This window comes from Trematomus bernacchii, unplaced genomic scaffold (genome assembly GCF_902827165.1).
Source record: "Trematomus bernacchii unplaced genomic scaffold, fTreBer1.1, whole genome shotgun sequence".
Taxonomy (NCBI): domain Eukaryota; kingdom Metazoa; phylum Chordata; class Actinopteri; order Perciformes; family Nototheniidae; genus Trematomus; species Trematomus bernacchii.
Window position 1 is genome coordinate 12703976 of NW_022987648.1, and position 13778 is coordinate 12717753.

Here is a 13778-nt window from a genome sequence, read left to right on the forward strand (position 1 = left end):
GCTCCTCCGGTTTGTATCCCGGTAGGTGAACAGGGACTGATCATAAAGCACCGGGTGATTCCCTACCGCTACGATTATTTTCTCCTCCATTTTTTGAGAAGGGTCCAGCTGCGGCCGCGGCAAGTACACGACACTACACGACACGCCCCCTACACGACACGCCCACCTGACACGACACTACGGTGGCTGAGAGACATTACCGTACATGGCAGATTAAAAACGAATTGCAAATGTTATTGTAGCATTTTAAGCAACTATTAGGCAAATAAATTAATAACCTAGTCTATCCGTTTGAGACACAACAGTATAACTTTCAACCCAAATCATTTTGTCAACAAACGGTGGTTTAGTAAACTTTTTTGAATATATAAAATAGGTATTAATGAGATAATCTATTAATTATGTTTGTCTAACTGCTACACATGTATTTATACATAAATGTAGATATTTGTGAACATCTAAATATAGTTGTTAAAGGTTTTAAGATATACATAATCACATCATGGGGTCATTAAGGACCAAATTAGGAGGGCCAGTCAGGCCACTAATGAGCTCAATCATTCACATGTATTATTATTACTTTATAAATTAAAAGTACTAGGGGTCTATTACAAAACCTTTGAAGGAATCGTCATGCATTCTGAATGTTTCTGTACTTTAAAAACATCATGGCTCAAGATCCTGTTCTTGTTCAAGATTATTCATACTCATTTGTGAATTTAACATCCATATTCACTCAAAACTGAAACAACACCAACATTTTTTTTGAAAGCATTGCAGGCCTAAAGCTCCACGTCAGTGACCTATATTTTAATTTCTTCCATCAAACTTTAAAAATGGCAAACAGCATGTTTTTAAAGATTTAATCTTTTAAGAAACAAAATATCAAATTTGAACAGAAGGGTTTAAAAACACGTTTTTAATGCAAATAAACTTGAAACATAAACCTATTTGTAATTTCAAAATGCACTTGTATTGTCTGCGTGAAAGGCACAGTAGGCTATGAGCGAATACATATCAACATTAAAAAAATGACAAAGTCGTACAATATATACCATGTGCTACTGTCTAGGATTAAGTATGATGAGACTTTTTTTAAGGAGGGACCCCAGAGCCAAGGGCAGGCCGAGCAGACCGCCTTCTCCCGCCGTAGGCTTCCCCGGTGATGGGCTCCGTGTAACAAGTCCCCTCAGTCTGTGCGGAGAGCTGCACCACGGTGATGCTGCTGTCATCGCTCGCCTCTCCTCCGGTGGTGCCCTCGGCTCCCTCCGCCACCACACTGCCCAGCACACTGGAGATCACTAATGTCTCTCAGCCACCGTAGTGTCGTGTCAGGTGGGCGTGTCGTGTAGAGGGCGTGTCGTGTAGTGTCGTGTATTGCCGCGGCCGCAGCTAGACCATATTGCATTTTTTGGCATATGAGGAAATGAACTGCGGTCTGGCTCTCCCAGCATACACGCGGTTTGATTGGCTAGCGCTTGTACTGGCAGATTTGCATAAGCGGGATTTGATTGGCTGACGCCTCCGTTGAAGCTTCAAAAGTAGAACATTGCTCTACTTTTGCAGCGAGCACCGCGAGAAAAGCTACGCTTTGCTCCCACAATGCAGTTCGGCGAAGTGTGACGTCACCCCATTCAAAGTGAATGGACAGAAGCGTTGAAGAGTCAACGCACGCCGCCGTGTGTAGGGGCCGTTAGACCTAACACACTTAGCTATTTTATCTACCTCTGGAACAAGCTAAACTAGTTATAAATATGTTTATTCTTCACTGTCGGGTCACTCATTACTGGATCAGCGAGCTGCATGAGATACTGACGGGCTGTCAGGGGAGGGAGAGAGGGAGAGAGGAAAAGAGAACGCTTCCGCTCATTTCTCCCGTGTTATTATCCAAAGTTAATGTAAACTTGAATAATGTCTTCATTTGAATGTAATAATTATGTTGATTGTTGTTTGTGGAAGCGCAAGTGAATGAGCCCCATTAACTGAGTTTTAAACATCACTTTAAATGGAAGATCCCCATAGCCCCCACCCACTCGATCAGATCAGCCATCGGCCCCAAAATTGGCGATCGGAGCATCCCTACTGAAAATAGATGGAATTGTGGTTATAATTCAGACCCAAAGGCTGACATGCAGTTCTGATATGTAATAAATCCATTTGTACAGGAAAAAAAGGCTTTTTCACTGCATGTTTCTAATTTAACGCTGTCTGGTAATTACTAGTGAGTAATTCAGAGCTGAACGAAGCAAGATAAATGCATTCGGTTTATATCATGTCATAATAGGCACCACATTATGCCACTGTTGGCCACATTAAGACATAGTATAGCGTTAACCAGCAGGCTGTTGCATTTATTTTCAGGGGGTAAAACTTTAATGGTCTCGTGTTAAATTGAGCTGAAAATGTATTCTATAATTGTGGATGAAGCCAGGAAGTGACAGTTATGTGTGAGTGCTTTTGTATTTTTTGTTTGTATGCATGCATGAACTGCCTTTCTTCATATTGTAAGTGTGTTTAAATGTTAATGCAAAATAGTAAATGAATGATTCTTAGAAATATGGTATTTGTGCCATAGTTCTGCAGACAAAAAGAAGAGAACTTCAAGGAATTAGATTTGTAGGCACTAAGCTAGTTCATCAACAAAATACAGTTTCACATTTTAATTTTGCACAATCTAACGCACTGATTCAATGGATGTGTAGGTTTTTTGCAGCATTACATTTCCTAAAAAACCTGTGAGCCATACAAGTTAGGTTTTGACAGAGTTATATTTCTAATGGTTATGCAAGTGGAGTAAGTCAGGAGCTTTTACGTCTGAGTAGTGTTATTGTAGGCTTTCATTTAGACATTTTGGAATTAGTAGGATCTTTTTATAAATGTCTGACTTTTGCGTCTACCACCACGCCAAAATCCTGCCAAAATCCGATGTCAAAAGCAAAATCTTGGTATTTCCTGACGTACATTAAGGTTAGCTTGGGCTATTAATGGTCGTCATGAAACATGCTTCTATGTTCTATGATCAGATTTGTTTTTTTTTATTCAAGGGATAGCACACTTCCATGAAATATATCAAATATCCGTGTTACAATTATCTTATATCAATATACAGAATTTCGTTTTCAAAATATTATATTCCTCATAAAGCTGTATCCTTATATGATACAAATGTTTTTCCTAGCTCTAAAACACTTTGACTCCTGATTTTGTGTCACTTTGTCTAGTAGAGTAGTTGTTTGTCCTTTTAAACTTTTTAAACTTCACTCTGCAACTTTGGATTAGTAAACAATCGGCCTCAAACTGATTATTGTCAACAAAATGTTCCTTTTAATACTGAAAAGCAATACCCTGCCTCTCTAAAATAGCGTGTGTTTCCAGATTCTCTTGAAAGTTTATGGAGCTCCGGCTCTCTGCCACCCCAGGATTATTCCTCCTCTGTGAGCCAGTGAGGAGTATTAATACATATCCAAACAGGCTCCCTGTGGTCGTTGAAGACCAAAGGCTAGTGGGCATTTACCATTTTAATACTTCAGTGTTTGCTTGCCCTCTACTCACCTCGGAAAAAATTGTTTGCCCCAAAATGAAAATGCAGTCAATTTCCACTCAGACCACTGTCAGTCAAAACTCCTTTGAGGTTGTGTATGAAAACCAAAAATGCACATACAGTTCACTCCTGTCTTTCCATCTCAAACCTCTTTGAAGCTGAAAGAGGTAGAACACAATGTTTTACATTCTGCATCATTTATAATTAATAATATTTTTCTACACCCTTTTGTATTCATTATTTGCGATTTGTAATACTATTAATTTCAAAATGTATTCACAAATTTCCAACAATATTTAAAGTATGGATATATTGTGTATCTGAACTTTTCATACAGAAAAATGACAAGCTACTGTAAAAAAACAAGCTTACACAAATCAAAAAGGGATAATAATGGTATATATAAATGATGTTTTAGTTGTGGGTTGGTAGTGTGAGGGAGAGAAACTCCTTCCAGAGGGAACTTTGGGATTTTAGCATTTGCAGACCATTTACATGGACAAAAACCTATATAACACAGTAAAGGAAAGAGAACAACTCTTAAAGCACTTTTTTAATATCAGATGCATTCAAAGGCATATAGTGTTATCAATGTAATTCCATACCTGAGGATCTCTGCAAACCAAACTGAAAGCTGGTTAATTTACATATTCAACACTTTCTAAAAAAAATGTTTCCTAGTATTATATGTATGTGAAAGGAAATAAGTTGAGCCTTTGAGCATATGCAGTTAGTGTGCAAGGTTAGCTTCAGTAAAGACATTTTATGTGTGTAAATGTATCCCACTTTTGGCTTTTTAGTCAACAGTTACTCATCGCATACACTTGCTAAATTTCCCTGACTTACAACCAGTTTAAAAGAAAAAAATGATTGGTCTCCAACAAGCAAGCATTGAGATATATATATATTGCTTTCCTAACAATACACCATTCATCTCATTTGTCCGTAAATCAGTCAGGAACAGTCATGACAAACGCACTTCTGATAACTCCATAACTGTTATCAAGTATCTGATCCACTGACATCACATAATTTGAACTCTTCAAAATAAAGCTCAAAGACCATTTTCTCCTTAGAAAGTACTGATAACTGCAGCTTTGATTCTATTTCAGTTCCTTTTATGCATTTAAATGTAAATACACCCTGTCAAGAAACGATTTGGTCCTCTGTTGTCACATTTCATAATGTCTTCAAATGGTTAGCAGAGAAAAGACCAAGGACAATCAATGCAAGCTTTTATCTTTTGCCTTGACGTTGACATTAATTAATGTTCAGCCGCGGCATATCAATCTTTGTGCAATTAAGTCTTTGTTCGAGGGTTATACTTCCATTTGTGCTATTTATGCTATTTATGCTGCAGATCTTTCATCGCGCCACAATTAGTCGTCCTTTGTTTCTCTGTGTACAAAGACTAGTGCTTTACAGAGCGTTATCGCCATTCCAAAATCAGACATACTTGGGAAAAATGACAATTCTATCACTTCCTGAGAACTAATAACAGTTCATCCATTTGTCAAATGATTGCTTTACATTGTAAGTCTGGTAAGACGTTTTTCAATTGTCTTCATCGGAATAATTGTTGGGTTGAGTCTTTATGGAATTCATGAAAGTCTTTTCAACTTTACAGTACAAAAGTGAGCTTTTTTCATCTCTACCTGTCTGTATCCTGTGACATTTACTAATTAACGCAGTGACATTTCTTTGAGTTGTTTCCTCCTGTAATTATCCTGCATCAAACAGTTACATAAAAAAGAAAATACTGGATTGAAAATGGTTTTGCAAAAGAATCACCATTTTGAATTCCGAGTTGTGAATCAAAGAAACCCCTTGTATAAATCAGATTTAAACTTGTAAAAGCTGATTTTCTTTCCGCCAATAGACCTAGTGGAAGTTGTGATTGAAAGGGTCACTTCACGATGAAATCCCCAAAAAGTCATTTCCAAATCAGAAAGTAATTTTCCCTTCCTTTTTCTCCAATTCTCACTTTTCCTCTCTTCCCCCCTGCAGAGCTCCTGTCAGCCTGCCACGAGCTGCGGTGCCGCTACGGCTGCGTCATGACGAGAAACGGCACCTTCTGTTTTTGCGCTGATGGCTTTGAGGTCGGCGAGGACGGGACAAGCTGCAGAGGTAGGATATAACTGCCTTCTTCCATGGAGCCAACCCCCCTTTCATTTCCCTCCCTCTTCCCCTCAGCAATCCCTCCCTGTGCCCTCGGCCAGACTTCCTCCAGATAAATAGGCAGGAGCTGCTCGGTATATGAAAACCATCTGTTTGCAGGCACAGTGCATTTCCCCCCAAAACACATGCATACACACTTTGATACAGCACACCATTTCTCTGTGTCTCTTTCTCACCCTCTCTACATTCTTCATATACGCCACGGGCCTTGTTTCTGACAGCCGGCAACGAAGACAGGATTTTGCTGTCAAAGGTGCCTCTGTAGTGTCTTACTTGGACACTGCACACAACATATACCAGCGACAATATTGCATAATTACGCTGGAGGGAAGGGGTTTGACAAAGTTTCCTGAATTTTATCCTGTTTGAGAAAGACCATTTTATTTGGTACCTCAGCTCCAAAATAAGGCTCATTGCTTATAAAGGAAATTATGCCAGAGGTGCCAGAGTGAGGCTGCATTAAGTATACTTTATGTATTTGGGTCATGATTGAGCACACCTAATTTGTTACAAATGACTCTCTTCATTTTTTTTCTCCCATAAGATCATGATGAATGTGCCATGTATGGCGCATGCAGCCAAACCTGCACAAACACCTATGGGTCATACAGATGCAGCTGCTCAGAAGGATACATCCTGCAGCCTGACGGGATATCTTGCAAAGCCAAACAAGGTGAGCGGCACACTTGCTTTAGAAAACAACATCATCTGCATATGTTTCATTTCTAATAATAAACAAGGTGGTTCTGTTCAACCAGGAGTGGAACGGTAACTTGTCATCACCTACTAGCTCTGGTAGGGCAAGATTAATGTGGTTTAGAAGCGACCACATCTATCACCCACAGAGGAACGGGCAGACGTGGTCAGGCCAGGATAATGATAAAATTAACGAGCGTGAGATTTTAAGTGGGAGCATTCTGGAGTATTTTGTGCGGAGACAATGCCTAACGTCGTCCTGATTTATGTTAATACCTGATGCTGCTAACAAATCTGTCCCGATGAGTAAAAACATAAGTAAAACAAACATAAGAGGTATTGTGTTTTGGTGGGTGGCCATCCCTAAATAAACAAGCTTAACCTTGGGTGCTGTTGCTCTGTGAAGCATAAATTAAACCTGATTTCTTTTTGAACGTGTTGAAAATAGCTGGAGGCCCGACACACCTAACCGAAGAGAACACCACTGTTGCAGCTTTTAATCAATGTGACTGCTGTCCTACCAGGAATAAACTGAATATGATTACCCATAAACTTAACTGAACCCAATGCTCGCATGCATTAATATTAATTTAGCGCAGAGCGATAGTGGTACAGGGATAACTATGGGGTTACCATTAGTTGTAAAAGCTCATGAATATTAATGTCAGATAGAGCTAGGAGATGAGGGGCAGCAGGGAATGAAAAAACATATTAACATGTTGAATGTGAGATTAAAGTTAAAACTCTGCAGTAACAAATGTTCTTTTTGGAGTTTAAATCTTGATTGGATCTCGTAGCGTTCTGTTCAGATGAAAGTAAAAGGTATAATTTATTTTTTATTCTATTTGTATTCCTAGCACAAATGGGACTCTTGGTTGCTTGATAATGCGCTTCACTGATTTATGCTAAGTGCCAAACTGTAGATTATGGAAGTGTAGGGATATTGCATGATGCCGAAAATAACCTTATTGGACTCAAGTAATACATCAATCGTATGAATCATATTTCCAACTAGAAAAAAGACTTGTCACTGCTCATTATGTATTTGTATTAACTTTGTTTTAAGGACTACAGTGTTGTTGCATAGCAACCACCTCGCACTATGTTTTGTGCAGAAGGCAACGGAGGGACTATTTTATTTTTAACATAATTATTTACTAATAACAACTATTTAAATTGGAGTGTGTATTTTTCTTTCATATTGCCAACCGGTAACCGTTTTATAATAGCAATAGCTCACTTCAGGCCGTGATATATGGTCATTATATCACTAAGGGGGTTGTCGAACCACGCCCCTTAGCTGTGATATAATGACCATATACCACAGCCTGTCGTGAGCTATTGCTTAAATATAGCACAGTATTTTTCTCTTAACTTTTTTTATTGAAGTTTTTTCAGACCGGAGTAAAAAGTGTGTTTTTCAGGGCTGTTTTTCGCCGCAAATGAATACATGTTTCATGTGATTGTGCTAGTATTCAGTAAAGCATGATGGTGGATGTAGGATTGACTCAAATACAATAAAATGCCAAGATTATTATAACAAATGTAAAAGTAACATGTGGACGTCTGATGTTTATTTTAATACATGGCCAGTAGTTTGTAGGATAAAATTATTATAGGTTTTGGTCTTTTCATTAGACTTTTTATTTATTAGAAACATGTAGAATATCCCCAGGCACATGATTAAAATGTCAAACTCATTTCCTTTATTCAATTTAGCATATATATTACATTATAGTACATATAAATAACAAGTCCTTTGTCCTTTCATAGTGAACATCCACTGAGGAAAATAACACTGGTAATATTATTTACCTTACCCCTGCTGCTGTCAAACACATCTCTGAAGAAAAATGGCTGCAATAAGGGATGAATTCATGTCATTTCATTATGACAAGCATGTGAATTTATGTCTGTATATTATAAACATTTTAAAATGTACTTTATGATGGTCTGTCATGAAAAAAAACCTGCCATTATGGCCACATCAGCTATGGCTTCACACAGAGAGCTTGGTCAAACCCAATTTACCCCCTAGTGTGGGAGAAAAATGTATGACTACTACAAATTGATTCAGAAGGGATAAATGGAAGCAGGTCTGTGAGCAGGCATTCTGATGTATTACCTATATTAGGAGAGCAGCCCTTGACTTGAACTTGTGGGGAAAAAGGGCTAAATAAGATCCCTTTTTAGGGGGTGAATAGTAGAGAATATGAACGCTCAAGTGAGCCCCTAAAGCAGTTTATTTGTATTTTGGACTGTCCTGGATTTAATTAAGTTCCACATTTGGTGTTATTGTTCAAATCAATCAGCTCTGATAACATATGTTTGATTGTTTGGGTGCTTTTTCAGCCACTATTAAAGTTGGAGTGTACCATTTTTTGGTACTTTCGTTACTTTTTTATAAATTAAATCTTTCCTTGTTAATACCTTCCATGTTTTCCCCCTCACTCCAGATCCTGGTGACAGCCGTCCGATGCTTCTCATTGGCGGTTCAGATCGTATTATCATCACCCATCTAAATGGAACAGGCCTCCAGCCCCTGAGGTCTCTAAGTGCAAATGGAACACTGGCATTGGATTTCCAACACAACCAGGAGAGTGTGTGCTGGGCCCTTTCTACAGAATCCTCTGGGCAGCTCCGCTGTGCTGAAACCAGGAATCTGCGTGGATTCACACGGGAACGGGAAATAAGAACACAACAAAGTCTGCAACGTAGGTTTTTTGATAGTTTCTTCTCTCATTGTACAAACTACTTGTTCATTTATTTACTTGTTTGGATTCATTTGAGTAATGATCTGCTCTTAAATCATGAACACTCCCCTACTAGAGGAGATGAGATACACATCACTCTCTCACAAACACGTGCCCATCCCCCTTTCTTTCTCTAGCTCTCATAGTTTTTTCTATTACCTTTGAGCTCTCTCTATAGCTCTTCATTATCTGTGCGGTTGAAGGCAGGTTAGCCTCAGTTGTTTTGGCTGCTCACCTTTCCCCTACAGCTGTCCTTCAAACTGACGCCAGCTTTGCTGCATCAAAACCGCTCTCTTTCCCTCCCTGTAGCTGTTCTATCCCAGATTCTTCGAAATATAAAACCTTTTAAAAAAAATAGTGGATTGTATTCACTGGGTTGTGTCATATTGTAGGCCTTATATATTGCTGTAGGTTCAAAACTGCTTCAGAGGTGTCAGATTTAACTGTCTTTGCAAAAACATAAAGGAAACCTGCCAGCCAATCACAACTGTCAGAGGCCATGGTATAATTTAAAGGGGCACCGCACCATTTTGACATTCCAAGATCAATTTACACTTCATGTAGACTACTTATTTGCCTTCCACAGCTGTTGTATGATACATGCTGTATCTCACGGTTTGTTGCATTATGGGAAATGAAGGACCCTGTATTCTTAGACCTGGGTTAGGAACATAAAAGGGCCCTATTATGCTTTGGGGGGTTTTCCCTCTACTGTAGTATGTCATATCGTTTTCTTTGCATGTGAATGGTCTGAAAAGGCTAAAATCCCAAAGTTCATACCAGAGGGAATTTCTCTGTTTTTATGCTAATCATTGAAAGTGTTATTTTATACAGATTATCAAACAATAATCAACCTCTTCTTTGCCATTGCAGATGTGGAGCACATGGCCATTGACTGGCTAACAGGCAACTTTTATTTTGTCGACACAACAAATGATAAGATATTTGTCTGTAACCAAGGGGGGGACACGTGTGTTACTATCATACAACTGGACCTGCTGAATCCTAAAGGAATCGCTCTGGATCCTCTCATGGGGTGAGTGTTCGGCAGCATTTATACCACACAGCATCTGTGAATACTGCAAGGCTCATTCATCATCATGCATCTTTTGTTAAAGCGGAAAAAATAAGAAAAGGAGATGAGAAATATAAATCACTATGCAATACAATAGACTTGTCTGGATGAATGTGAGTGAGTTGCAATGACGGGATTAAATGATTCCCTGTCCTTCGACTCAGCCCTCCTCTCTTTGAGCTGTGTAATTTGGCGGATAGCTGGTGACGCTCCAGACAGCTTCTACTGCCGAGACATTCATTTGTATTCACTGATTTCACCGCACATCCCTCAGTAGAAAAGGCCCCTTCAGGACTTTCCATTACAGGATTTTTGTCTCTGTAGAGATCACACAAAAGCCGAGCAACTGTGGAGTTAGAGATATCCCCACAATGCTCGGAGTGAAAAGTAAAACAGTTACAGCATGTGGTTGACGGTCACACTGAACTTTTTTTATTGCACGTGTGTCATCATGCATGAAAACAAAACAAACAAACATAAATTAAATAAATTGCTTGCAGCAGCTGAACTAAAATGTTTCAGTAGCTCAAAGCTTGCCTCCCTTCTTAGCAAGCAAGACATAAAGTAATGTTATGTAACAGTACATGCTTTTTAATAAGCAGTAATAGTATATATATATGTTCATAATTTATAGTATCCTGGGTTTATAACCGGTTTATAAGTGTTGATACGTATTTTTTGACTGTTTATGTTCATTTTTTATTAAATCTTATTCAATTTTATTTTATTTTTTTTTTTGCACCTTCTAACACGCAAAAAAATCCTATTTTGGGATCAAGTTTATCTAAAATATCGTATCATAATATGGTTTAATGAAATATATCATGATACTGTATGATATAATGAAATATAATATAATATAAAATGATATAAAATGATATACCAGACCCATAACAATGATACTCATTTTATTTTTAGTACTATAACATTTTTAACTCATATGCAGTGCGATGCTGTGACAAAACAAATTAAACATTTGGGATCAGTTATTTTTTTTTATTTTTTTTTTACAAGTCTTTTTATTTCATTATAGTGTACAATAATCGATGCCATTTCATTTATATTGTAATATCACAGTACACTCACTACACTCCCCCCTCCCTACAGGCAAAACCAAAAAATGCTTATCAATATAACTTAAACAACAGAGCCATGAAAATAAACATAAAAAGGTAAAGGAAAAAAAATAGAACCAAAAAATAAATAAATAAAAAATAAAATAAAAACCAAACAAGTAAAACAAACAAATAATTATACAATACAAATAATTATACAATACAGTGACAATGTAGACAATGAGAACACCATAACACGTATTTCCGGCCGTCAGGACAAATAGCCACAGAATGCACCATTCCATCACTGGTCATATCTCAGATATGTTTTCCAAATAAGAAAACAATGGCAACCACAGAGCTTGAAAAATATGTCCACGATTATATTTTTCCAATGTCATTTTCTCCAGAGGTAAAAAATGTGTTATCGGATCAATGAAAAGTTTAAATGTTGGGGGACGTTCATTCTTCCAAAATAAAAGTATACATTTCTTGGCAAAATATGTTATTGTGATTAGTATTCTGTAATGTTTGGGATTCAGTTTAAAGTTTGGCATGTCATTTAACAGGAAAAAACATGGATTTAGGCTAATTTCGATGTCTAAAACAGCTTTTGTGAGAGCATGAATCGAATCCCAGAAATGTTTCAAGACATCACAATCCCAAAACAGATGCATAAATGTTCCTTCTTTTATTTTACATCTCGGACATTTTGGAGAGTTTTCTTTGGAAATTGTATGCATCTTTATGGGTGTGAGGTAAAATGTGTTGATACATTTAAAGTTTGCTTCTTTGATTTTATTGCTTGTGAATGGAAAATGTGTTCTTTCACAAATATTCAGCCAAGTAGTTTCATCTATCTGCATCCCGAAGTCCTTTTCCCAGATCAGTTATTTCTGATATAATACAATGGACTAATAGCAGTGATACACATTTGCTGACGTTTGTGGTACAGTCCGCCTCAATACATAAATAACAATGGTAGCATGTTGCTGCTCTACACAAGTTGTGATAAAACTGTTACTTATTCCATATAAGGCAAAGATAATGTGTGTTCTGCATCCGAACACGTCATCATTTTATTTAAGCTATATTACTGATGTAGAACTGCTGTTTATATATTGTGCTTTATTTAACAGCTTGTGTTCCCACCATGAACCATTGGCTCTAATCAAAATAATTAGCTGCTGGTTTCTTAATGACGTGGACGCTTCGGATGCGGTTGGCAGCGTCTTTTCGTTCTCATTAAATGCTGGTCAGCCGTTGGAAAGCAATATGGCTTATAGTAAATAAACAATACCTTAGAGATGAAAGTTTAGCTTGCTCCTTTTGAGTCACCTTTAGATACAATATAAGTACGGTTTGTTTTTCAGTAGATTTGCTGTAATCACACATGACTCACACCCACATAAGCGCCCATTCCGTTGTGTGTCTAGAGGGATGATTGTATGGATAGAGAGCCTTCCAGCCCACAAGGGAGCTGGACATGCAGGCTGCTGGCTATAGTAGATTGACAATATAAGACACAGAAGTTTTCCTAGCTCTCTAATTGGGGAGATATTGGTATGGTTGGTTCTGAAAAAAAGCGAGTCTGAGATAGGTCTGTCAGCCTGGAGCAATGGAGTGAAAACAAAAGGAATCAGGGAGGTGTGAGAGAGCAGAAAAGTGCGAGGAACAGTGTTTATAGAATATGCCCCGGTTTGGCACTCCATTTTCATTCTTGTTTGATTCTCTCCCTGCCTTTCTTATTATCAGATGAGGCATTTGTACTTTGCCACGGGAAAGCCTTTTGATGGATAACCCTTTCTTCTTTCCTTTTAAAAAGCTTTTGTGGAGGAGACTTTGATTGATGGTATGGTGCATTCATTAGCTAACATTCAAGCTACCTGTGAGTCCTATTTTAAAGGGGTACACCATGTACCGTGTGCATCAGGGACTGGAAAGATTGTAATCTGTTTTTTCAAAAAGATTACTGAGGCCTGGATGATTTAAAAATGAAATATGAAGGTTTCACTCATGTGTGCAAGAATCAAGATTCTGCACAATGCCTCTGAGTCAACCCTATCCCCTGGACATGTTGTTTTAAATACTAGAACCCATTTGTTTCGACAGTGTGTTTTGGGTAAAACATAATAACTGTCTGAATTATGTTCTGTGTAACGTTGTCAATTTTTTTTTCTTTCGTTTTTTGGTATTCCCTCATAGAAAATCATAAGAGTATTAGACCAGCTATAATTTTGCCCTCAAAATGGTTCCAGTTTAAACATGAATGTATCAGCATGGTTATTACCATTTTCCTTTTGTGACCATACATGTAGGTTTCCCCGATTTGTACAGCAATCCGTTTTAATGGTTGTTTTCACTAAAACCCAAAAATGTCAACCTCCTGGCGTAATAGAAAAAGGTTATCCCTTTCATGTAGTGTAATATATAGGTTTATGTGGATGTAAATGGTCTTCAAAGGCTAAAATCCCAAATCT

General features: G+C 37.9%; 1 protein-coding gene across 1 annotated transcript in view; it reads left to right on the top strand.

Annotated features, from left to right (window-relative positions):
- The window catches only part of lrp1bb (low density lipoprotein receptor-related protein 1Bb), a 305232-nt gene that overhangs the window by 129055 nt on the left and 162399 nt on the right, over nucleotides 1-13778 (top strand). The window contains exons 4-7 of the mRNA XM_034134148.1: nucleotides 5549-5668; nucleotides 6264-6392; nucleotides 8872-9129; nucleotides 10042-10204. Of these exons, the coding sequence (XP_033990039.1) occupies nucleotides 5549-5668; nucleotides 6264-6392; nucleotides 8872-9129; nucleotides 10042-10204 (670 nt within the window). The remainder of the gene's footprint in view (nucleotides 1-5548; nucleotides 5669-6263; nucleotides 6393-8871; nucleotides 9130-10041; nucleotides 10205-13778) is intronic.